The following is a 21,097-nucleotide window of genomic DNA, read 5'->3' as shown; positions in this document are numbered from 1 at the left end:
TCTGTCTCTCATTCTCTCTCTGTCTCAAATAAATAAATAAAATCTTTAAAAAAAAATAAAACTAACCAAGGAGGTGAAAGATTTATACTCTGAAAACTGTAAGACATTAATAAAAGAAATTGAAGACAACTCAAACAAGGAAAGGTATACCATGCTCATGGATTAGAAGAATAAAGTTCGTACTACCCAAAGCAATCTACAGATTCAATGCAATCTCTATCAAAAAACCAGTAGCATTTCTCACACAACTAAAACTAATAATCCTAAAATTTGTGTGGAACCACAAAAGACCCTAAATAGTCAAAGCCATCTTGAGAAAGGACAAAACTGGAGGCATCACAATCCCAAATTTTAAGATACATTACAAAGCTGTAGTAATCGCACGCACACACACACACCAAAGACACATAGATCAATGGAACAGAATAGAGAGCTCAGAAATAAACCCACTCTTATATGGTCAATTAATCTACCACAAAGAAGGCAAGAATATACAATGGGGGAAAAGACAGTCTCTTCAATAAAAGTTGTTGAGAAAACTGGACAGCTACATGCAAAAGAATGAAACTGGGTTATCTTCTTACACCATACATAAAAATAAACTCAAAATGGATTAAAAACCTAAATGTAAGTCATGAACCCTTAAAACTAGTAATAGAAAACATAACCAGTAAGCTCTTGGACATCAACCTTAGTGACATGTTTATGGATATGTCTCTTCAGGCAAGGGAAATAAAAGCAAAAATAAACTATGGGGACTACACTAAGATAAAAAGCTTTTGCACAGCAAAGGAAACCATCAACAAAATGAAAAGGCAATCTACCGACTGGGAGAAGATTTTTTCAAATGATATATCCAATAAGGGGTTAATATCCAAAATATATAAAGAACTTATACAACTGAACACCCAAAAAGCCCCAAATAATCTGATTAAAAATGGGCAGAGGATGTGAATAAGACATTTTTCGGGAGAAGACTTCCAGATGGCCAACAAACACATGAGAAGAAGCTCAACATCACTCATCATCAGCAAAATGCAAATCAAAACCACAAGGAAATATCACCTCATGCCAGTCAAATGGCTATTATCAAAAAGACAAAAATAACAAATATTGGCAAAGATGTAGAGAAAAGAAAACCCTCATATACTGTTTGTGGAAATGTAAATCAGTATAACAACTGTGGAAAACAGTATGGAGGTTCCTTAAAAAATTAGAAATAGAAATACCATATGATCCAGTAATTCCACTGTGGAGTATTTACACAAGGAAAACAAAAACACTAAATTGAAAAGATATATGCAGCCCTATGTTTATTGCAACATTATTTATAATAGCTAAGATATGGAAGCAACCCAAGTGTCCATTGACTGATGAATGGATAAAGAAGATGGGGTGTGTGTGTAATAGAATATTACTCAGCCATAAAAAAATAATGAGATCTTGTCATTTACATCAACATGGATGGAGGATCTTATGCTAAATGAAATAAGTCAGAGAAAGACAAATACCATAAGATTTCACTTATGTGTGGAATCTAAAAAACAAAACAAACAAACAAACAAAAAGCCAGAGTCATAAATACAAAGAACAGACTGGTGGTTGCCAGAAGGGAAGAGGGTGGGAGATGGGTGAAACAGGTGAAGGGGATTTAGAGGTACAAACTTCCAGTTATAAAATAAGTAAGTCACAGAGATGAAAAGTACAGCAGAGGAAATACAGTTAATAATATTGTAGTAATGTTGTATGGTGACAGATGGGCACTGCACTTACCATGATGAGCACTGAGTAATGTATAGAATTGTCGAATCGCTATGTTGTACACCTGAAACTAATATAACATCATATGCCAACTATACTTCAATAATAAAAATAAATAAATAATCTACCTTAAAAAAAAACTATTGGTGTATCTCAGACGGTACTGCAGCAGTCTTCACGCAACTCCAGTATGGCTCTTGCCTCACTTTTATTTCTGAACACTTGCACAGACCCTGGGACAAGTGTCTACCTAGCATCCCAAAAGGGTGGGTGAGTTCTTAGAATGGAATTCTAGCCGTACACATGAAGATTTTATCATGTTTGACACGCAGTGGAAACTCAAGTGATGTTTGATGATTGGATGAATGAGTGAATACCTGAGTGAATATTAGGCCAAATAATTGGGGCACGTGTGTGGTATAAGAGCATCGTACAATGTCTTAGGAGATACAGTGTAGAACTTCTGGTTTGGGAACAAATCTGCAATGTGATTGAGAGAATCCCTTCAGCTTTCTAGACCTCAGTTTCCTTACCTGTAAAATAAGGAGATCAGACTATGACACAATGAAGGTCGTTTGGCTCTGATAGTCTATGATCCCCCTGGCTACCACTTCTCAGAAAAGCACAGCTAGTCATGAGCTTAGTGGTAATTCACAGGATCAGTGCACTGTCTATATGCCTTCATCATGGATGTCCCCAACTGGCCAGCCTCTCTACTGAGTAGACACCTAGGTTACTGACGCTTGAATGTTGAAACTTCTTTCAGGAAAAGAGGTGCCTATCCTGGTGAGAGAACTTGCACTTACCATTCCCTGTTGTATTTTTTATTAAATATCCCTGTGATTGAAATACATTTACCTGTAAGAGGGTAGAGTGATGCTCAGCCTACCAGGGCGCAATGCTGCCTCTGGGGACGGGCGTGTACGGATGTCAACGCGGTCAAGCCTCGTCTACTGCACTGTGTCTTTCCCCTTTCTCCTAGATGGAAGCCCTTACACCTGGTGGGTCGGCAAAGCCAACGAGAAGCACTACTACTGGGGTGGCTCGGGGCCCGGAATTCAGAAGTGCGCCTGCGGCATCGAGCGGAACTGCACGGACCCCAAGTACTACTGTAACTGTGACGCGGATTACAAGCAGTGGTGAGTGCAAGCTCCCCTCCCAGGGTGCCTTTAGGTCAGACTAATTCGGTAGAAGAGAACATTTGAAAATTACTGAAATAATAAGAGAATGGGTTAGTGGTGTTCGGGAGCTAACCCCAGTGACAAATGTCAGGAACGCACTGAAAAATACAAAAGCAGAGAGAGTCAGTGTTACGAGGCTGTGCACTCAGAAATAAACGGACACATAACTGATGTGTTCCTGTTTTATTCCGAGAGAAGAATAATGAGCCATGGAGCAGAAGGTGACTTAGACTCTGAAATGTGCTTTGTAACAGTAGAGGCAATGGCCGTGGGCAGGGAGCCCACGCGCAGGGATGGGGGAGCGCCCGTGGTAAACAGTCTCCTTCCAGGACGCTTCCACTTTCTGCCATGTTTGCTTTGAGAAGCTGCACAAGAAAAAAGGAAGGGGGAGGGAAGGGACAGGAAAAAGTCGTTCTTTGCTCTGTCTTCAGCAACAGGGCTCGCAGATCTCCTTTTCCTTCCTGCCCAGAACTGTTTAGAACTCCGATACAGATCAGTTCAAGAAAGATCTGTTTCGGGTTTCTTTCATCCCTCTGCTAGCTTTTGTTCTGCTTCCCAGTGAATGACTGGGTCTGTGTCAGTAAGAGATAAAGATAAAATCAGCTGTCATTCAGCGTGAAAAAGAGAGTCCCCAGAAGTCTCGGTGGAAGACTATACACCTAAGTAGGGCTCTCCCCAGGAGCACCCATCCTGCACTTGCTTCTCACAATGTCAGAAACGTGGAGGGGCCCCTCCGTGCTCCCGTCCTTAGGTCTGCCTCTGTTTCACACTATTTAGAAGGACAGTTGACAAGTTCATTCTACCAGTTAACTGAAAACTAATTCTGAATATAAAGTTCTATGATTTCCAGGTCGGGTGTCTACCTCTTTTCCAAAAGCCATTTTTCTTTTAGTAAATGAAATGAATTACCAAGCCTGTATATCTCAATGTTTTGGAATCGTGCATAAATGTGCGTGCGTGTGGAAATAGCTACCATTATTCTTTAATTGAGGTTTAGTGTAAAGAGAAAATCATGATATTCTGTTGTTAATTTTCTTTGTTCAAAAGATGTCTCTACACACATATTCACACACTCCACCAAGATTGGAAATCAGGAGAATGGAAGCCAAAGGCAGGAATCTGAAGTTAACTTTTCATTCATTCATTCAGTCACTCATTAACTCAACAGATACTGATTGAATCTTATGTGCCAACGACTCTTCTAGGTACGAAGGAAAAAACCGTGAATGACAAGAACAAGAATCCCTGCTTTGATTTATGTTCTTGTTGTCACTTTTTACTGGCTGCATGTCCTTAAGCAAGTTCCATAGACTCAGATTCATTTGACTCGTCAGCGTTGGACTGCCAGTCCCTTCGAGAAGCTGACTTTGAGTGCATTCTCTCCAAGTAGGAGACATGGGAGCACTGTCCCAGATGGCTCATTGTCTAGCAATGCAGAGTGTTGGTCCTACCACAGAGGACAGTTGAGTATTCAGGGAAAGGAAAACCTAGTGCATGCATCTAAGTGAAATTCATTTTTGTCAGACATCGTGGTCAGTGCTAGGGATACAATGGTAAATAGAACATGCACTTTGTCCTGAGAGAACTCAAAAACTAGTTGGAGGACAAAACCCCCAGAAATAGCATAATACAAGCAGTCCTCTGGTGAAGGCATTCCAGGATACAACAGACCCAGCAGAAGAAGATTTAAGCCTAACTGTGGGAGTAGAGGGAAGGTTTAGTAAGGTCCCCACAGGAAAAACGTTGCTCGGAAGAGAAGTAAGAGTTTGCTGGGCGCACTCTCGTCTTGGAGAAGCAGGATGCGGCTCGGGCAGTTTGGGGAGGCATCTGTGCAGTAGATTCGGAATGTAATGCAGAGAAGAGAGGAACCACAGTAATGCTCAGTGTGTGGACACACTGGAGCTTCCATTCTTTTCCGAGGGTGGTGGGAGTTTGGATTTATCAGCCATGAGCCCAGGGAGGAGGCGTGATGGAGGAGGCAGGAGGGGAGGAGGAGGATGTCAGAACAGTCCTTGAAAGGCATCAAAGGCTTAAGGTGAATGAAGGCATCCACAAAGAAGGAGGAAAGTGTATGAGATGTTTGGGAAGTGATATCATCAGGGCTTGAGACTTAGGCCTATATGAGAAGAAAGGGAGGAGTCTGGGTAGGCTCCCCCTTGGGCACCTGGAAGTGGAGGGGAAGCGAAGCCGTGCATCAGGCCAAGGAATAAAGCTCTGAGCAAGCAGATCATGAGTTCAGCTTTGAAAGTATTAGGTTGGAGGTGCCAGCATAACATCATGTCTAAATCCAGAGGGGCCCCATGAAGGGGATTACTGACAAGAAATAGAGATTTCAGAGAACTGTATTTGCATCTGCAATCACTTCCGAGAACATACCTGAATTCAGATCACAGATGAGAAGACTCGTCACAGACAGACCTATTCAGTGGCACTCACAGACACGCCAGTCTGGCAAGACGTGATAGGATCATAACTGTTCACAATTTCTCAGGGCCTCCGACACAGCTGGTGTGTAGTGTCCTTCCGGCTGAGTAGCAGCTAAGATACCCTCACCGCTCGCCCTCCCTGCTCAGCTTCTGTCAAGTTTGTCTAATGTCCCCTAATAGAGGCACTATGTTTTGAGCAAACTTAAAAATGTAATGAGTATGTTTACAATAAATAGCTATTAAGATGATCTTCCCTATTTAGCACAAGAAAGAGAGCTTTTGGTGATGTCTTGCTGGTCTTTGAATTCACCAGCCCCTGGCAAAGCACCTGCTCTGTGGATGCTTTAAAAATGGCCTAGATTTGCCACTTTCAAGAAGGCTTTTAACCACTCTGAAATTTGGACTTGTTGTCTGTATAATAAAAATAAATCTTGATTGGCAGACTTGTGTGAGAGTAAATGGAATATAGATTATGAAAACATTCTGTAAGTTGTATAGTAAGGGATACATAGCTCTTTGCAATTCTTTTTTTTTTTTAAGATTTTATTTATTTATTTGACAGAGAGAGATGCAGCGAGAGAGGGAACACAAGCAGGGGAGTGGGAGAGGGAGAAGCAGGCTTCCCGCCGAGCAGGGAGCCCGATGCGGGGCTCGATCCCAGGACCCTGGGATCATGACCTGAGCCGAAGGCAGACGCTTAACAACTGAGCCACCCAGGTGCCCCGCTCTTTGCAATTCTTAATTATATAATTTTCAGTGCAAGTCTTCATGATTCCAAATGAATCCTTAGAAATGAAAACAGACTGTGGAAAGTGAGTCCCTTCATGCTCTGGACCAGCCGCAGACCTCAAGTCAAAGTCTACAACAGCACGCGGCAGGGTTATGGATGGGCTTTATTAGAGAGGCTTACATCAGGTATCATCAAAAGAGAAGGCGTAGGTCCCCCAACCCCATCCACCTTCAGGGAGAGATGCTGGAGCCAGGCTGTTGTACTGAACACAGCAAGGGTCTAGTTCCAAGGAACCCCTTGCTCCTCTGGCTTCCCGTAGGGCAAGAGAGCAACTTTGTTGGTGGAGGCAAGTCAGACTCTTAGGGCACCAGGTGGGCTGCGCGAAGGGACCAGCTGTTTACCTGCATTGTCTGAGGCCCTCTTTTCACCCAGAACAGGGAGAAGCCACAGCCCCTGTAGGAAGCTGGCTTTGGGTGCAACCTCCTTGACTAGAAGGGGGAGTGCTTCCCAGCTGGTTCATTGGCCAGGCAACCCAGAGTGTGTGCTCCCAGGATCATGGGGATCCAGATCTTTTTGTCCTGCCACAGAGGAGAGCTAAGAGATTCAGGAAAAGGAAAACCTCGTGTGTAAATCCAAGTGAAATCCACACATGTGAAACCGCACTTGCTGTGATGTGTGGAAGTCCAAATAAAGGTTCTACTGAAGCTCATGCTTTTTCAGGCTCCGTGTCCAGCTAAGAAAGTTACTCTTTCCAGTAATCTTAACTCAATCACTGTGAATCATTTGATTAAAATGGACTGAGGCTGAAGCTCTCTCACGCCCTTTCCTTTGTCTGTGTGACCTAAGTCAGCACATCTGGCTTCTCTAAATTCTCATATCAACAAAACGTAGACAGATAGCCCTTCCCAGTTCATGCAAAGATTCAGTAAAGTGCAGTCATAAATGAATGTTTAAAATTACAGTCGGCATATTATTTTTACTATTGGAATGTTGAATGGAACCCTAGCAAAAATTGTTAACAATTTCTTAAATTACAGTTGTATAAATGGGGGCCCAGGAAAATGTAAATTATTTTCCACAAATTATATTAGAAATGAGGAGCAGAGAGAAGACCTAGACCCAGGTTTCCAAACTTCCAGCCCAGTGTTTTTCTATAACATCACGATCAAGGAAGACTATTGACATTGTTTTTATCTTTTTAATGATTTAAGAATTAGTTTAACTAGCCATCTCTAAGTTTGGAAGTTTAAACAAATAGACAACATGTTTTATGTTCTTTAAAAAAAAAAAACAAAAAACCTCTGAAACTTAGATTAAGCATTTATTCTTATTTACTGGAGTAAAATGCACAAAAATGGGGCTGGGATCATCGAGACTGTAGCTCAGGGTGCAAGCAGACCTCACAGCAAAGCAGCAATGGCCTGTGAGAACTATAACCATCTCAGTGATTGCCTGATTATCTATGCTGTGAGAAGTTTTGCACAGTTATTTCTGTGATTGAATGTAATTTAACATTTATGATTTACTATTCGCAGCAATAGTAAATATTCCCACCTACCATGCCAGAATCCTAATTAAGTGAGCCCTGGTCTCAGCTAAGTGCCCACCACTGGGTAATTCCTGGTCTCTTGCAGCCTGACTCAATGAGCTATATCATCACATCTGAAATTAGCAGTTCCAAAAATGGAATTACCAGGGAAGGCGTGCCAGTCATTGCTTGAGTACCCTTCTCTCATTGTACTTGTAGAATTTCTGGGTGATTGTGTCCTGGCCGAGATGAGCACATGCAGAGGGGGTATTAAGCCAGATGAAAAGCCATCAGCACAATCTATGTGTTACAATTAGAGAGCAGTTCCCACCTCAGTCTCAGGAAGGCCAGGCACATGCCTACTTGTGTGCCCCATTTCACTCACCCTGAATGGAACTGGCTTGTCTGTAGGTCTTTCCTTCCTGGGCCAGAAATAATCCACAACCAACTTTTTATAGGTAGGGGAGAACCTCTTTAGTGTTTTAAAACCAGAAACGTCTGATTCAGTGAGCTTACCATTACCAAACAGCTGTGAAGTACTCGGAATATTTTGAAAAGTTATCATTACATATTTTTTCATGGTTTCTAAACAGTTTCACCTCATCTTTTTAAATAATATTTTTTCCATGAAACATGTTTACTTTTACTCAAAGTGGAATATTTATGTGCATTCTCGTTTGCCATGCTGTTCAAATCATAATAGTGAATATTTAGGGATGTTAATTATGTGTCAGACATTGTTTCAAGGGCTTGAATGTATCATGTCATTTAAACATGACATCGATCCTACAATTAAGGTACTATTTTTTCCGCCTCAGGAGAGGTTAAGTTTCTTCCCCAAGGTCACACAATTAGTAAGTGGTAGAACTAAGATTCAAACCCAGGGCAGGCCAACTCCAAACTCATCCTTAGATATTACACAGCAAGGCATGTAAAAAAAAAAAAATGTTTTTTTAATATACACACTATATAGAGCATGGCAAGGAAGCCACCTTTTAATGGCAGTTTGGAAAGGGCTGTAAAATTTTAACACGTATTCTTTGAGCTTTTTTCTATATGGCATTGCCTTTCTTGAACAAATACAGACAAATGTAGATACTGTACTTTCCATTTTTTGTAGTAATCAAAACAAAAGAAACCCAAACAGAAATTTCCATTAATAGAATTTTAGATAATTATACTGATGTTAGGTTGTTGAAGGAAGGAAGGGAGTAGACACTCAAACCCTAGCATAGAAAAATGACCAAGGTAAAAATGTAAAAAGAACGTTGAAGAATAGTATGTAGGATATGAGTCTGTTTTTTAAAAAAATGAGTAGACATCCATAACCCTTATACATATGTAGGCAAGTTCTGGAAACCGTACAAAATAAACCATTCGTAATAGTTAACACAGTGGACGAAGGATATGGGGTCTTAGTCTTGTCTTTATCCCCTTCTATATCTTACTTACACTTTGAATGTTTTGGTGTGATCATAGTTAACCTGTTAAATTAAAATTTTAGAAGTAGCTTAAAAATCTAAAATGATGGGTGCCTAGGTAGCTCAGTTGCTTAAGCGTCCAACTCTAGATTTTGGCTCAGGTCATAACCTCAGGGCCGTGAGATCGAGCCCCACGTCAGGCTCCACACTTGGTGGCAAGTCAGCTTGATGTTCTCTCCCTCTCCTTCTGTCCCTCCCCACCCCCTTCTCTCTCAAGTAAATAAATAGATCTTTTTTAAAAATCTAAAATGAAAAAGTAAGGGCCCCCACAGGCATCCTGTTACATAACAACAAATACTAGTCTCCTAAGAAAGCAGACAGAATAGGTTTTAATAACAGAACATAAGCATCTCCATTCTTGATTCTGCTAACCCCAATATTGGAATGAGTTTCTAGGAAGACTGGAGGATGTCTCTCTCCCATTTAGCACAGTGACATAGAATATCCAGGCCATTAGCCTTTGAACCACATGCAGAATACTGTGTTTTATCACATGGATCTGAATTCTGTAAAACTCATGCTGGTGCTTTTAATCCTTCTGGGATCCTGCTTGGGACAACACTCCCTTCATATCTCAATACTCGGAGGTCTGATTCTTGTCTATTAGAGGGTGTGATCCTATGAGTAGTATGGGTATCAGTCATGAGTGACACTCTTCTGAGTGCTAAACTGACCAAAACAATAGCCAATATTCAAATAAATGTGTGAGCATGTGTGTGTAAAATATTAAATGTGTGTGTGAAATATTAAAATGGATAGTTATCGATACATTTTCTTTTTAGAGACATAAATGGAGCTGACCTTTTAATCTAACAAAGGCCATCTTCATTAAGCTAAGCTTTGTTTAAAAAAACAAAGAAGAGGGACGCCTCAGTAGGTTAAGCATCTGCCTTCCGCTCAGGCCATGATCCCTGGGTCCTGGGATCAAGCCCCGCATCAGGCTCCCTGCTCCGCAGGAAGCCTGCTTCTCCCTCTCCTACTCCCCCTGCTTGTGTTCTCTCTCTCACTGTCTCTCTCTGTCAAATAAATAAATAAAATCTTTAAAACACACACACACAAAGAAGAAAGAAAAAGGAAACTATTTTAAACCGGTTTAGCCCCAGATTTCAGCGTGTCTCAGCGTCCGTGTGGTGCCAGAGGCGATTCCAGGCAGGTCCCACGGCCCCCTGTACTTTAGTCTTTCTACTTCCTCGGTGAAGTCTGCTGGTCAAATTGCCCACACCGTGAAGTTGCATCTAAATAGGATATTCCTTGAAAGTCTAGCAGTGGCGCCCGTTTAGAAGTGTAACTACTTTTCAATATGTGGGTCAGGGCTCAGAGCCGAAGGCAAGGGCTTCTGCTCTTTCATTAGGAATTCACCCTGGGATGTGAAATAGGAAGTATCAGCAAGGCTCCTGGACGTGGGTGCTGGAGAGCTCAAGATGCAAAGCATCCGTGTGGTTGAAAGACCTCTTGGCTAATGGGGGTAAGGAAATGTCTCTCCTCGTTTCCAGAGGAAGCATAAAAATGATATATTATATTCTGTCTCAGGGATATTTTGGTGCCAGCTTGCTTGGCACGGCATAGAATCTTCTGTTTCCTCGCGAATTGTATCATGACAGAAAGGTAATTGGGCACCAGAGAAGATGTCAGTGGAGTGTCAATATAGTTTGACCACTGCCCCTAAATAATATTGATGACAGGAAAGGAAGAGGGATTAATCAGCTGTGAACCTGTCAGATGTTCAGAGCGTGCCGCAGGTCCCCCAGATAAATACAACCCACCACCAGAATGCTAAATGGACTCCAACGGAAGGGATTATTTAGCCATCTTGAGAAAAACAGAACTATGATGCAAGAGAGCTTTCTGAGAAAACACAGCTCATTTTCCATCCCCTCTCCCCAACATGCTTTAAAAAGAGAGAAGTCTATTATATGTTCTGGGGGGGGAATTGCATTCTCCCTAAGAATCGATCGTGAAGAAAGGGATCACATCGAGAGCCATGTCATGCAGTTTACAGCAAAGTGCTGAGCCAGCAGGTTTGAAGCATGTCATAACTGGGCCGTGGGCATGCCCCACATGACACAGCCCATTTGTCTGTTGGTTTCCTCTGTGTCCCTCTGAAAGATCAAGCCCATTCCACATGAAGCGCACTGTCACACTGTCCTTACCGTGCCAGCCGCCTCTCCTGGGCCTTTCACAGTTACCTGACCCTCTGTCACAATGGCTTCTCTCTCACTACAGCTCACCTCTAAACCTGAGCTCTGAAACTATTGTGGCAACCTTCCAAAATAACTCCTGAGCGTGATGCTCCCCCATCCTACAACTTGGTAACTGATTATCACTGTCTGGCTTCATAGAAATTAGAATCACCTAGGAAACATTCAGAATGACTGATCATCAGGCCCTGCCTCAGAATAATTAAATCAGAATCTCTGAGAATCGGGTCTGACCATCCTGGATTCTGCAGACTCCCAAGATTTCAAGTGTGTAGCCAGGGTTGAGAGCCACTGATTTCCAGCTAAGTTGAGCTGCACATAATAAAAAAATAAATAAGCCTTAAGCAAGATGAAACCTTATTTCTCTTTTGGGGGGGAAAGAAGCCCATGCTCCTTCCAACAATCTGTACTCACATTCTTAGAGTTTGACAACATCCTCAGGATCCAGTAGGGCTTCTAAAGCTCCAGCCATCACATTCACATTCCAGGTGGAAGGTAAGAAGGGGATAAAGAAAGGGTGATTTCTCCCTCTGAAAATGACATTACATACAACTTCCATGTACAAATCATTAGCTGGAACTTAGTTACATGACCACAGCTGCCAAGATGTCTGGGATATGTAGCTTTTAACTGGGCATGAATGTGCCTCACTAAAAATGAGAGTTCGCTTGCCAATAATGAAGGGGAATGAACATCAGGAGACAACTAACAGTTTCTGTCCCAACTGTCAATTCTTCAGAGGAGCCCTGCTGATATCCTCTTCAGACACCTTTAAGAGCTCCCCCTTCAGGATTAAATCTGAACTCCTTCAAGTTACTATTTTCGAGCCTTTCAGAGTCTCTCCCCATCCTACCCTGTCAGTTCAACCTCAGTCTCCACCATGGCCATTCTGAGAATGTGTATCCTTTCTCATTGCTGGCCCTTTGGACATGCGCCTTCCTCCTGGTGATGGAGGAAGGATTGGAGAGAGTCTAGATTGTTACCTTTGCAGAGGAAGGAGGGGGTCCATGAGCCAAGAATACGGGCATCCTCTGGATGCTGGAAAAGGCAAGGAAATGGATTTTCCCACAGAAGCTCCAGAAAGAAATGGAGCCCTGACAACACCTGGATTTTAGTCCAGTCAGACTCGTGCTGCAATGTTAGTCTATAGAAGTGAAAGATAACAGATCTCTGCTGTTTTAAGCCACTTAGTTTGTGGTAATTTGCTATGGCAGCAATAGAAACCTTACAGATTCATTTTTTGCTGTGGTTGGTGTCATTGAAAACACTCTGCAAAAACATCTTCTCTCTCATAGTGCTGTAGAGTCAAGGATGACTGGCAGAAGAATAGCCTTGCAGCTAGCTTAAAAAGAATGTCCTTACAGGTAATCTTATGGCCACTACCATACTCCCCTGCCCATCCATCACTTGCTGATGCAAGAGCATCGAGCCCGTGTAGAGAACATGCACAGTCTTCCTTGGATGTATGGCTCTCTTGACCAGGGAGGATTGGTTGCCAGTTCTTATCTGAGATTGGATCTCCTTCAAGTGAATGACTGTCTTGCTGATAGGAATTTTTCCAGCTCAGAAACCTTCCTGTATCCAGCCCGTCCGTCATTCAGCCATGTCTGGCACCCTGCTATGTACCAGCTGTGATGGACCCCCCTGCTGGTCCTGAGAAACGCAGGGTGGGCGGGCAGCTTTAATGCTGTGCCTTCTGCTGAAAGATTTAAGATGTTTTCTTGCTTCCTTCAACATTTTAATTTCATAAACCTGATCCTGCTTTCTTCTTCTTCTTTTTTTTTTTTTTAATTTTAATTGACAGGCAGAGAAATGAGTGGATAATGAGGGTTTTATCCATTTTCTTAGTTTCAAAAGAGGGACATTAGGGACATTATCGGATTTCTGATTGTAATACCTCGTTTGATGGCAGATGCCATTAGCCTGCATTGCGGCCTGTCTGCATCTGGCCTTGATCTGTTATTTACAGCCTGTTAAACTCTGCATCATCCAGATAGCCCCAACTCTATTAGCAGTGAGGTTTCATAGCTAGGACAAGGTCTGGAAAAATAATGAGCAGTATTATTTCCTGTTATTATTATTTGGGGATATTTTGGTTAGCTTACTTCATTGCATGGAAACTGTCCTGTTTTCTAGGGGCCTTGATGCAATCGTCGATTATAAAATAGATTTTTCTGGAGTTGTTTGTCCATTCATTCATTTCACCAATTACACAGTGAGCTTCCATTGTGCCGTCTACTCATACGGGTGACAGTGCAAGACGACTGCCAGCCCTGAACTGCACAGGGCCACTTGTACGTGGATTTTTTTCATAAATACGGTACGGTCCTGTCAATGTGTTTTCTCTTCCTTGTGATTTTCTTAATAACATTTTCTTTTCTCTAGCTTCCTTTAGTGTAAGAATATATAATACCTGTAACATAAAAAATATGTGTTAGTGAACTGTGTATGTTACCAGTAAGGCTACTAGTAGTTAAGGTTTAGGGGAATCAAAAAAAAAAAAAAGGTTTAAGGGAATCAAAAGTCATTTGTGGATTTTTGACTCTGGGAGGCTTCAGGGGGTAAGGGGAAGTGGACGGGAGAGGCCAGCACCTCTAACCCCCACGTTGTTCAAGGGAAGGGGGATTCTTTGATGAGAATACAAACTAACCCTAGGACACAGGGGTGGGCTGTAGACTGAATGTTTTCAAATCAAACAGAACTTGTAAACCCCTTCTAGAGAAAGAAAACCCTCCCAAGAAAATGATTAAGAATGATCCTGTCAGGTCCCAATTAACCACATACAAATTATCCCCATTGTAGACTATCCATACTGTTTATTTCTAGGATAGAAAGCATTACAATAGTCACATTCAATCCTTGTTGCATTTTAAATACACATGTCAATGCAAATTACAAATACTGAAAAGCAAATGAAGACCCGAGGAAAATAAATGAAGAAATGTGGTAACGGAGAAAAGAGCAGTGATGGGAAATAGGCAGTCTGGCTTGTTGAGAGCAGGTGTCTCGTTTCTGAACATGCGCCCTGGTTTCCTGTGGCCTGTGCCCACCCCTGCGTATAATTCAAAGTCAGTGTTGGAAGAAATCCATCACTGACAGGACGTGGCAGCCTTCCACAGGGTCAGGCCGGGGCATCTGAAGGACCACTGCCCAAGCTTCCCTCTCCTTCTCTTCAAGGGTGCAGACTGTCTCCGCATCTTCCACAAAGATACTGATGGCCCCTCAGGGACTCTTCAGGGACACGGGGCGGGGGGGGGGGGCTGGTGGCGGGAATCTGGAAGGAATGTGATGACATGCACATGACAGCTTGGATTTTTTTCTAGCGATGGGTTATTTTCCACAGCAGATCCGTCCGACCGTTGGTTTGCCCCTGGATGTTTGGTCCAGGTTGTAAAGTCTAGAAGCCACTCGAACTATCCACAGTATTCCCTGTGAGTGTGCATCCATTCCAATTCTAGGAGCACTTCAGACCGTGTTCATCAGGGTTAACTCCCTCAAGACTGCATTCAGAAAGAAAAATAGGCTGAAGGGGCATGAGGGATGGTTATGAGTTGTTAGTAAAAAGAGGATGCCAAAATCAGCTTGTTGGAATTTATCCCAAGCTCACTGTGAGGCCTCAGTTCCGATGTGGCCAGCAAAATACACAACAAAATTAAGTATTCTCGGTATCCCCTCAGTCAAGCATCCAGATCACAGGAGTCTACAGCATCAGCTCTACCACACCTGAAGTGTTGTATCTGGTACTGGGTAACTAGAATACGAACAGTGAGGTCAGGGAATCTGACAAGAATTCTGTATAGGAACAGCTGAGGAAAAGAGGAAGGAAGGAAGGAAAGCAGGCCACTGTTCAGTGCAAGAGTCCCCTCCCTTGTGTCATAGGATAAATTGTGTCCCCTAAAAAGATATGTTGAGGTCCTAATCCCAGTACCTGTGAATGTGACCTTATTTGGCCATAAGGTCTTTACAGATGTTGTCAAGTTAAGATGAGGTCATTAGGCTGGTGAGTGGTGTCCTCAAGCAGAAGAAGAGAAGAGACACAGAGACAGACACACAGAAAGAAGAGAATACCATGTGAAAACAAACACACAAGGGGAACACCAGGTAAGGATGGAGGCGGAGATTGGAACCATGTCTCTAGAAGCCAAGGAATGCTAAGGATTGCCAGCAATTTAAGGGAATGGCGTGGACCAGATCGTCCCCTATACCCTTGAGAGAGATCCTCCCCTAGACCCTGGAGACACCATGATTTTGGATTTCTAGCCTCTAGAACTGTTGGAAAATAGATTTCTGTTGTTTTTTTTTTTAAGATTTTTTTTGTGTGTGTGAGACAGAGAATGAGAGACAGAGAGCATGAGAGGGAGGAGGGTCAGAGGAAGAAGCAGACGCCCTGCTGAGCAGGGAGCCCGATGTGGGACTCGATCCCGGAACTCCAGGATCATGACCTGAGCCGAAGGCAGTCGCTTAACCAACTGAGCCACCCAGGCGCCCCTAGATTTCTGTTGTTTTAAGCCACCTGATTTGAGATCCTTTGTAAGCCCAGCCCCAGGAACCGTGCATCCAGCAGTGCTGGCTCCCAAAGCAATGCATTTCCGCGTGGATGGCTACAGGCACTTATTGGCGTCTTCCCAAATGCTGACCACCGCTCAAAGCACTTTATCTGCAGATCTTCATGGAATCCTCACAACAGCCCTCTCAAGCAGGTACCATCTTTAGGTCAAACTCGTAAATAAGGAAACCAAGGCTTAGAAAGGTTGAGGAACTTGCCCAGGACCACACAGTTAATAAGTAGGGAATGGGATGAATGAGGTGACCTAATGCTGACCCCCAAGATTTTAAGGAGTATGCTACATTTCCTCTGGAGAGAAAGGGGAGCGAATACAATGGGTCAAAGAGCTAAAAACAGATAGGGAGGATGTAGCAGAGAAAGCATTGAGGTACTACCATATCTCTTTGAAAAAGATGAAAGAAACACAGCCTTACACTGTCCTCCAGGAATCCTTGTGGGGAGTGTGGGTGGGAGCTGGGCTGTGCAGAAGAGCAGTGACCGAGGTAAACAGAGGCAGTTGTCAATGCCTCTCTAATCAGAAAGAAACAGAATGCATGTGGAAATTGGGACTGATAGGGAGAACCAAAAAAGTTTCTAGAAAGAATAGGCAAAAGAAATATAAATGAACCATTCAATTTGAAACTGTTATTAAATTAAGATGCATAGCATCGCATTGACAATTTCTCATCAGTGTGCCAACATTATCATTTTAGTGAGTGTAAACATCTATTTGACGCCTCTGTTTTCTCCAGCAATGCTTAAGCTCTTGCCATGATCCTTCTCTGCAGCCCCTCCTCGTGAGGAGTGCTTAAGTGGCTTCCAGTCAGCGTCCTAATCACTTCCACCTGGGAGGGACAGAGCTTCTTTCCCTGTCACCTGACTTTTCCTGCACAAACCAGGTTTGTGTCTTTTGTTCACATCTTCCTCCCGTGTCCTCATATCTCAGTGATCTCCCTGCCCTGTCCATTCTTTTTTCTCATGAAGAACATACTTCCATTCCCAGGAGCCTTGTCTCCCTATAATCTTAAGTCGTGGTCATGATGACTCCAAACCAAATCTCCTCTTTAACCAGCGGAGCTGTCCTCTGTGACCAGTTGCAGCCATCACCCAGGTTCCCTGTAAAGCCACCAGAGATGTCACCAAAACCCTCCCATTAACTCTGCAGCAGGCTTTCCTCTCTGGAGATGCAGGGCAAAGTCTTATTCTACCATGAATCTCTAGCCAATCCCCATCATTCATTGGCAAGATTTTGGAAAACAGAAGAAATTCTAGGAAGTTAATTGTGTAGATGTATACTTCATATAATACTACAAATAAATTAATTTTATTTTTAATACATTGTATCTTTTAGGGCAGTTTTAGGTTCACAGCAAAATTGAGTGGAAGGTACAGAGAGTCCCTATTTACCCCCTCCCTCCCAACACACACACAGCCTCCCCAACTATCAACATCCCCCACCAGGTGGCACATTTGTTACAACAGACAAAACTACACTGACACATTGTTCTCACCCAAAGCCCATAGTCTACATTAGGAGTCACTCTTGGTATACATTCTGTGGGTTTGGATAAATACATAATGACATGTATCCACCATTATAGGATCACACAGAGCAATTTCTCTGCCCTAAAAATCCTCTGTGCTGCACCTGTTCATCCCTCTTTCCCCCCCAACTCCTGCCAACCATTGATTTTTTTACAGTCTCCATAGTTTTGCCTTTTATGGAATGTTATATAGTGAATCATACATTATGTAGCCTTTTCAGATTGAGCTAATTTTATTTTAATGAAAATAAAGTTAAATAGTACCTGGAAGAAATTAGGGATGGTGACATGTGAAAACCAATATATATTTAATTATCCTCTACTTGAAATTTAGATCAAATGCAAATGTCCTTTGAGCTGGATGTAACTTGCTCAAATGAAATCCCAGTTAAAAGTTAAAAAAAAAAAAAAGTGCAATGTGAAAAGAGATTAAAAGTGTCTCCAGGCAAAGGGAGGGAGCAGTTAAGAGCTCCACCAACTATATGCATCCTTCATCCATCACCCTCAACAATGGGCAGTAAGGATTTCTATGAATCCTCCATGCTTCATGAAGCATAGTATTAAAACCACAGATTTCATGGGGCACGGGCTGGCTCAGTCAGTGGAGCATGAGACTCTTGATCTCGGGGTTATGAGTTCGAGCCCCACGCTGGGTATAAAGATTACTTAAAAAAAATAAAGTCTTTAAAAAAAAACCCACAGATTTCAGAAAATAGGACTTAAAAACCTAATAAAATTATAATAGGAATATAACAAAAATGTCTTCTTTCTTCCATAACAAAATGTGAAAAGCAATCTATAAAATTGTCAGAGTTGATCTAATCTGTTTGACTTATGCTTTTTAATCCCTTAGCATATCCTTACTCGAGTTTGTTGAAGGACCGATATTTGTACACCAAAGATATTACTAATAGTCAAAATTCAAAGAAAATTAAAGCCAACATCTTTTAATATGTTGAACACTTTAAATCACTGTGATCTACATATAACTGCAACCATTCCAAATTAAAATTAAAGTCTGATTGATTGACTGGCATACAGATTGTAGTTCGTGAAAACTTTCTATATTCTTTGTGCCAGAATTTATCTTGTGAACATTTAGGATAAGTATCCAAAAATGAGAAGGGGAAAAGAAAGACTTCATAAGGGAAAACTGAGGACACAGGGGAAATCTCCATGAAGAAAACAATGTTTTTAAACTACTTTGTTGGTTCAAGTTCAAGTACTAAGCCAATGGAGTTTTTGACTCTCAAGATAAGTTGACATATGTAGAAGTAGTTTGATGATTTGGAAATGTCTGAAGACTATATTCCCTCACTAATTTGAATTATTTATAATCCCATAATTAATTACACAGAGTAAAATTGAATTGCTAATAAATGCCAGAGAAACCAATTTAAATTGGCATTCATCTCCAAAGTCAGCTCCTATATAATCACAGCAGATTTCTCAAGGTTTAATATTTACTATAGTAAGTCAATAAAACAACTGCACATATTAGAAATGGTAGACAATCTCCTCCCAACATAAATATAATGTACCTGTTAGATATAGTTTTTGGTTGATACAGAAAATCTTTTTAAGATTTCCACTTCCTGAAGATAACTTTTTAAGCAAGGAAAATGGACGATGTTTTGTTCTCCCGGTTATTGACCTATTCACTGGACCTCTGTCTCTCTCTCTTTTTTTTAAGATTATACTTATTTATTTGAAAGAGAGGGAGAGCATGAGCCGGGAGAGGGGCAGAGGGAGAAGCAGACTCCCGCTGAGCATGGAGCCCAATGTGGGACTCGATCCCAGGACTCTGAGATCATGACCTGAGCCAAAGTCCAGCGCTTAACCAACTGAGCCACCCAGGTGCCCCTAGACCTCTCTCTTAGTCACATCCAACCTGGATGACTGACAGTAGCAACCTAGGTCATACTGAGAAACCTCTGAAGGTCAGGTTAGAGTGTTTGAAATACTGTGGACATTAGTAGCTCAATAAAGTTTAAAAAGAAGTTTGATTTACTGTAAGGCTTAGAAGAGTGGAATAAATACTATTTCAAACATTGTGGAATAAATCGAACAGCTTCTAGGTGCAAAAGAATTGGCAGGCATAGGCTAGTGAATTGGCCAATATGATTGTTCTTTCAAAATAAATTGCCAAACCCAAGTCATTTCTTTGCGCTCATGCAGTATCCTCAGAATTTCATGGAGCAGAATAAGCTATGTTTCACCAATAAACTTTGAAGTGTTAGACTAAATGCAGAAAAGCTCTTTCCTGATTCGGGAGTTACTGATGCTGCCTGGGGGATTTTCTCTGTGGGACCTACACTATTTTCCTCTTACAGAATTTCCTAAACCAGTCGAATCAGTGGTTTTTCAGCCCATGAGCCTGTTTTGCATGCTCTGTATTTATGCAAGAGGGTATTGCTTTAAACAGTTAATTTGTGATTCTTTGTATGAAATGGTTGGGGTGTATAATTAAAGAATACTGAATTAGGTCACCTACCGGTTGTGTGGCCTTTCCCGTTGTTTCTTGGTCTGTCAGAGCCGGTTTCTTCCCCTGGTCTAGCAGCACCAGTAGAACTCCGTTATCCCTCCAAAGTCAGAAATTAATTGGTGTGTTGCTTATTTCTAAGATTCTCTAAGGTACAGAGTTTTGGTTATCAAAGGTCACCAAACTCTCTGTTTTCAAAATCCTCTTAAAAGATGGAAAGCCTGCATACGGTGATTAACAGGAAGTGAATTAAACCATAAAAGTTACACTTTCAGACTCAGGAGGGATCTGAAGCATCTAGTTCAAGGCTTTCTACCTAAGAGGGCAAATAAGAAAATGGCAGATATAAATATCATCTCCAGCTCTGGAGTCATGAACAGCCCACATTACCCCAGAAATGGCAGGGCTATACATCTCGTCTCAGAGTTTATGAATATAACCCGTTCTTATAGCCAGCAGGTAAACGAAGCCCAGAAGATGAAAAGCATCACATCCTATTCACGGTGTGTCCACTACCTTTCCCCAAATACTTGATTGCTAGAAATACATGTAAATTTGTCACTCCCCAGATCTACTGTTGCTCTTGTTCCAAAAGATTTTTTCCCACTCCTGTTGCATTTAAATTTGAAAGACAAATACAGAGGTTTTTAGAATGACTTATTCTATTTGGTACATTTCAGAGCTGACTCTGGTAGAACATTTAGCTCTGTCTTTGGCCATATAGTTTAGAAATTACATTGGCTAGTAATTGGATGTAAAGTCATTCTTTGTATTTAAAAGATTTGGATAAATCTTTTATTGGAAAATACTCAGGCTGAATTTAGGAATCTGTATTTATTTGCATCAGCTCACAATTATATTTTAGCCGCCTTTTGGTCAGTTGCGAGTTGAAATTGTATAACTGAAATTGTTTACAAGATTGTGTTAAATCAAGGTTGAGAGAGAGTATATGGTGACATATGATTCAAGGTTACCAACTAAATTCGGTATTTTTAGCTTCTTTTTGAGCCCTTATAAACACCCAGTGAGTTCTGGTATGCTCTTGCTCTTCTATTCTGGTCATGTAATTTACAATTTTAAAAAAAGCTTCCTTTTAGAATAATTTTTCATTTACTGTGTTAGAAAAAAAAGAATAGCCTTTTGCTCAAAACTTTAAAAAAGAAAAAAACCTTCTATACATTTGCGCTCTCTACTCGTCATGGATATGTTTATCTGGAAAT

The 21,097-nt window shown here is 41.7% G+C and overlaps 1 protein-coding gene across 1 annotated transcript in view; it reads left to right on the top strand.

The window, feature by feature from the left end:
• Nucleotides 1-21,097, top strand: part of CNTNAP2 (contactin associated protein 2) — a 1,911,935-nt gene that overhangs the window by 1,491,790 nt on the left and 399,048 nt on the right. The window contains exon 14 of the mRNA XM_045864107.3: nucleotides 2,744-2,900. Coding sequence (XP_045720063.1) covers nucleotides 2,744-2,900 — 157 coding nt within the window. The remainder of the gene's footprint in view (nucleotides 1-2,743; nucleotides 2,901-21,097) is intronic.

The sequence above is a fragment of the Mirounga angustirostris genome, unplaced genomic scaffold (genome assembly GCF_029215605.1).
Source record: "Mirounga angustirostris isolate CCGP_5_RB_7025 unplaced genomic scaffold, mMirAng1.0.hap1 SCAF_12, whole genome shotgun sequence".
Classification (NCBI taxonomy): Eukaryota; Metazoa; Chordata; class Mammalia; order Carnivora; family Phocidae; genus Mirounga; species Mirounga angustirostris.
This window is presented reverse-complemented; position numbering and strand designations above follow the sequence as displayed.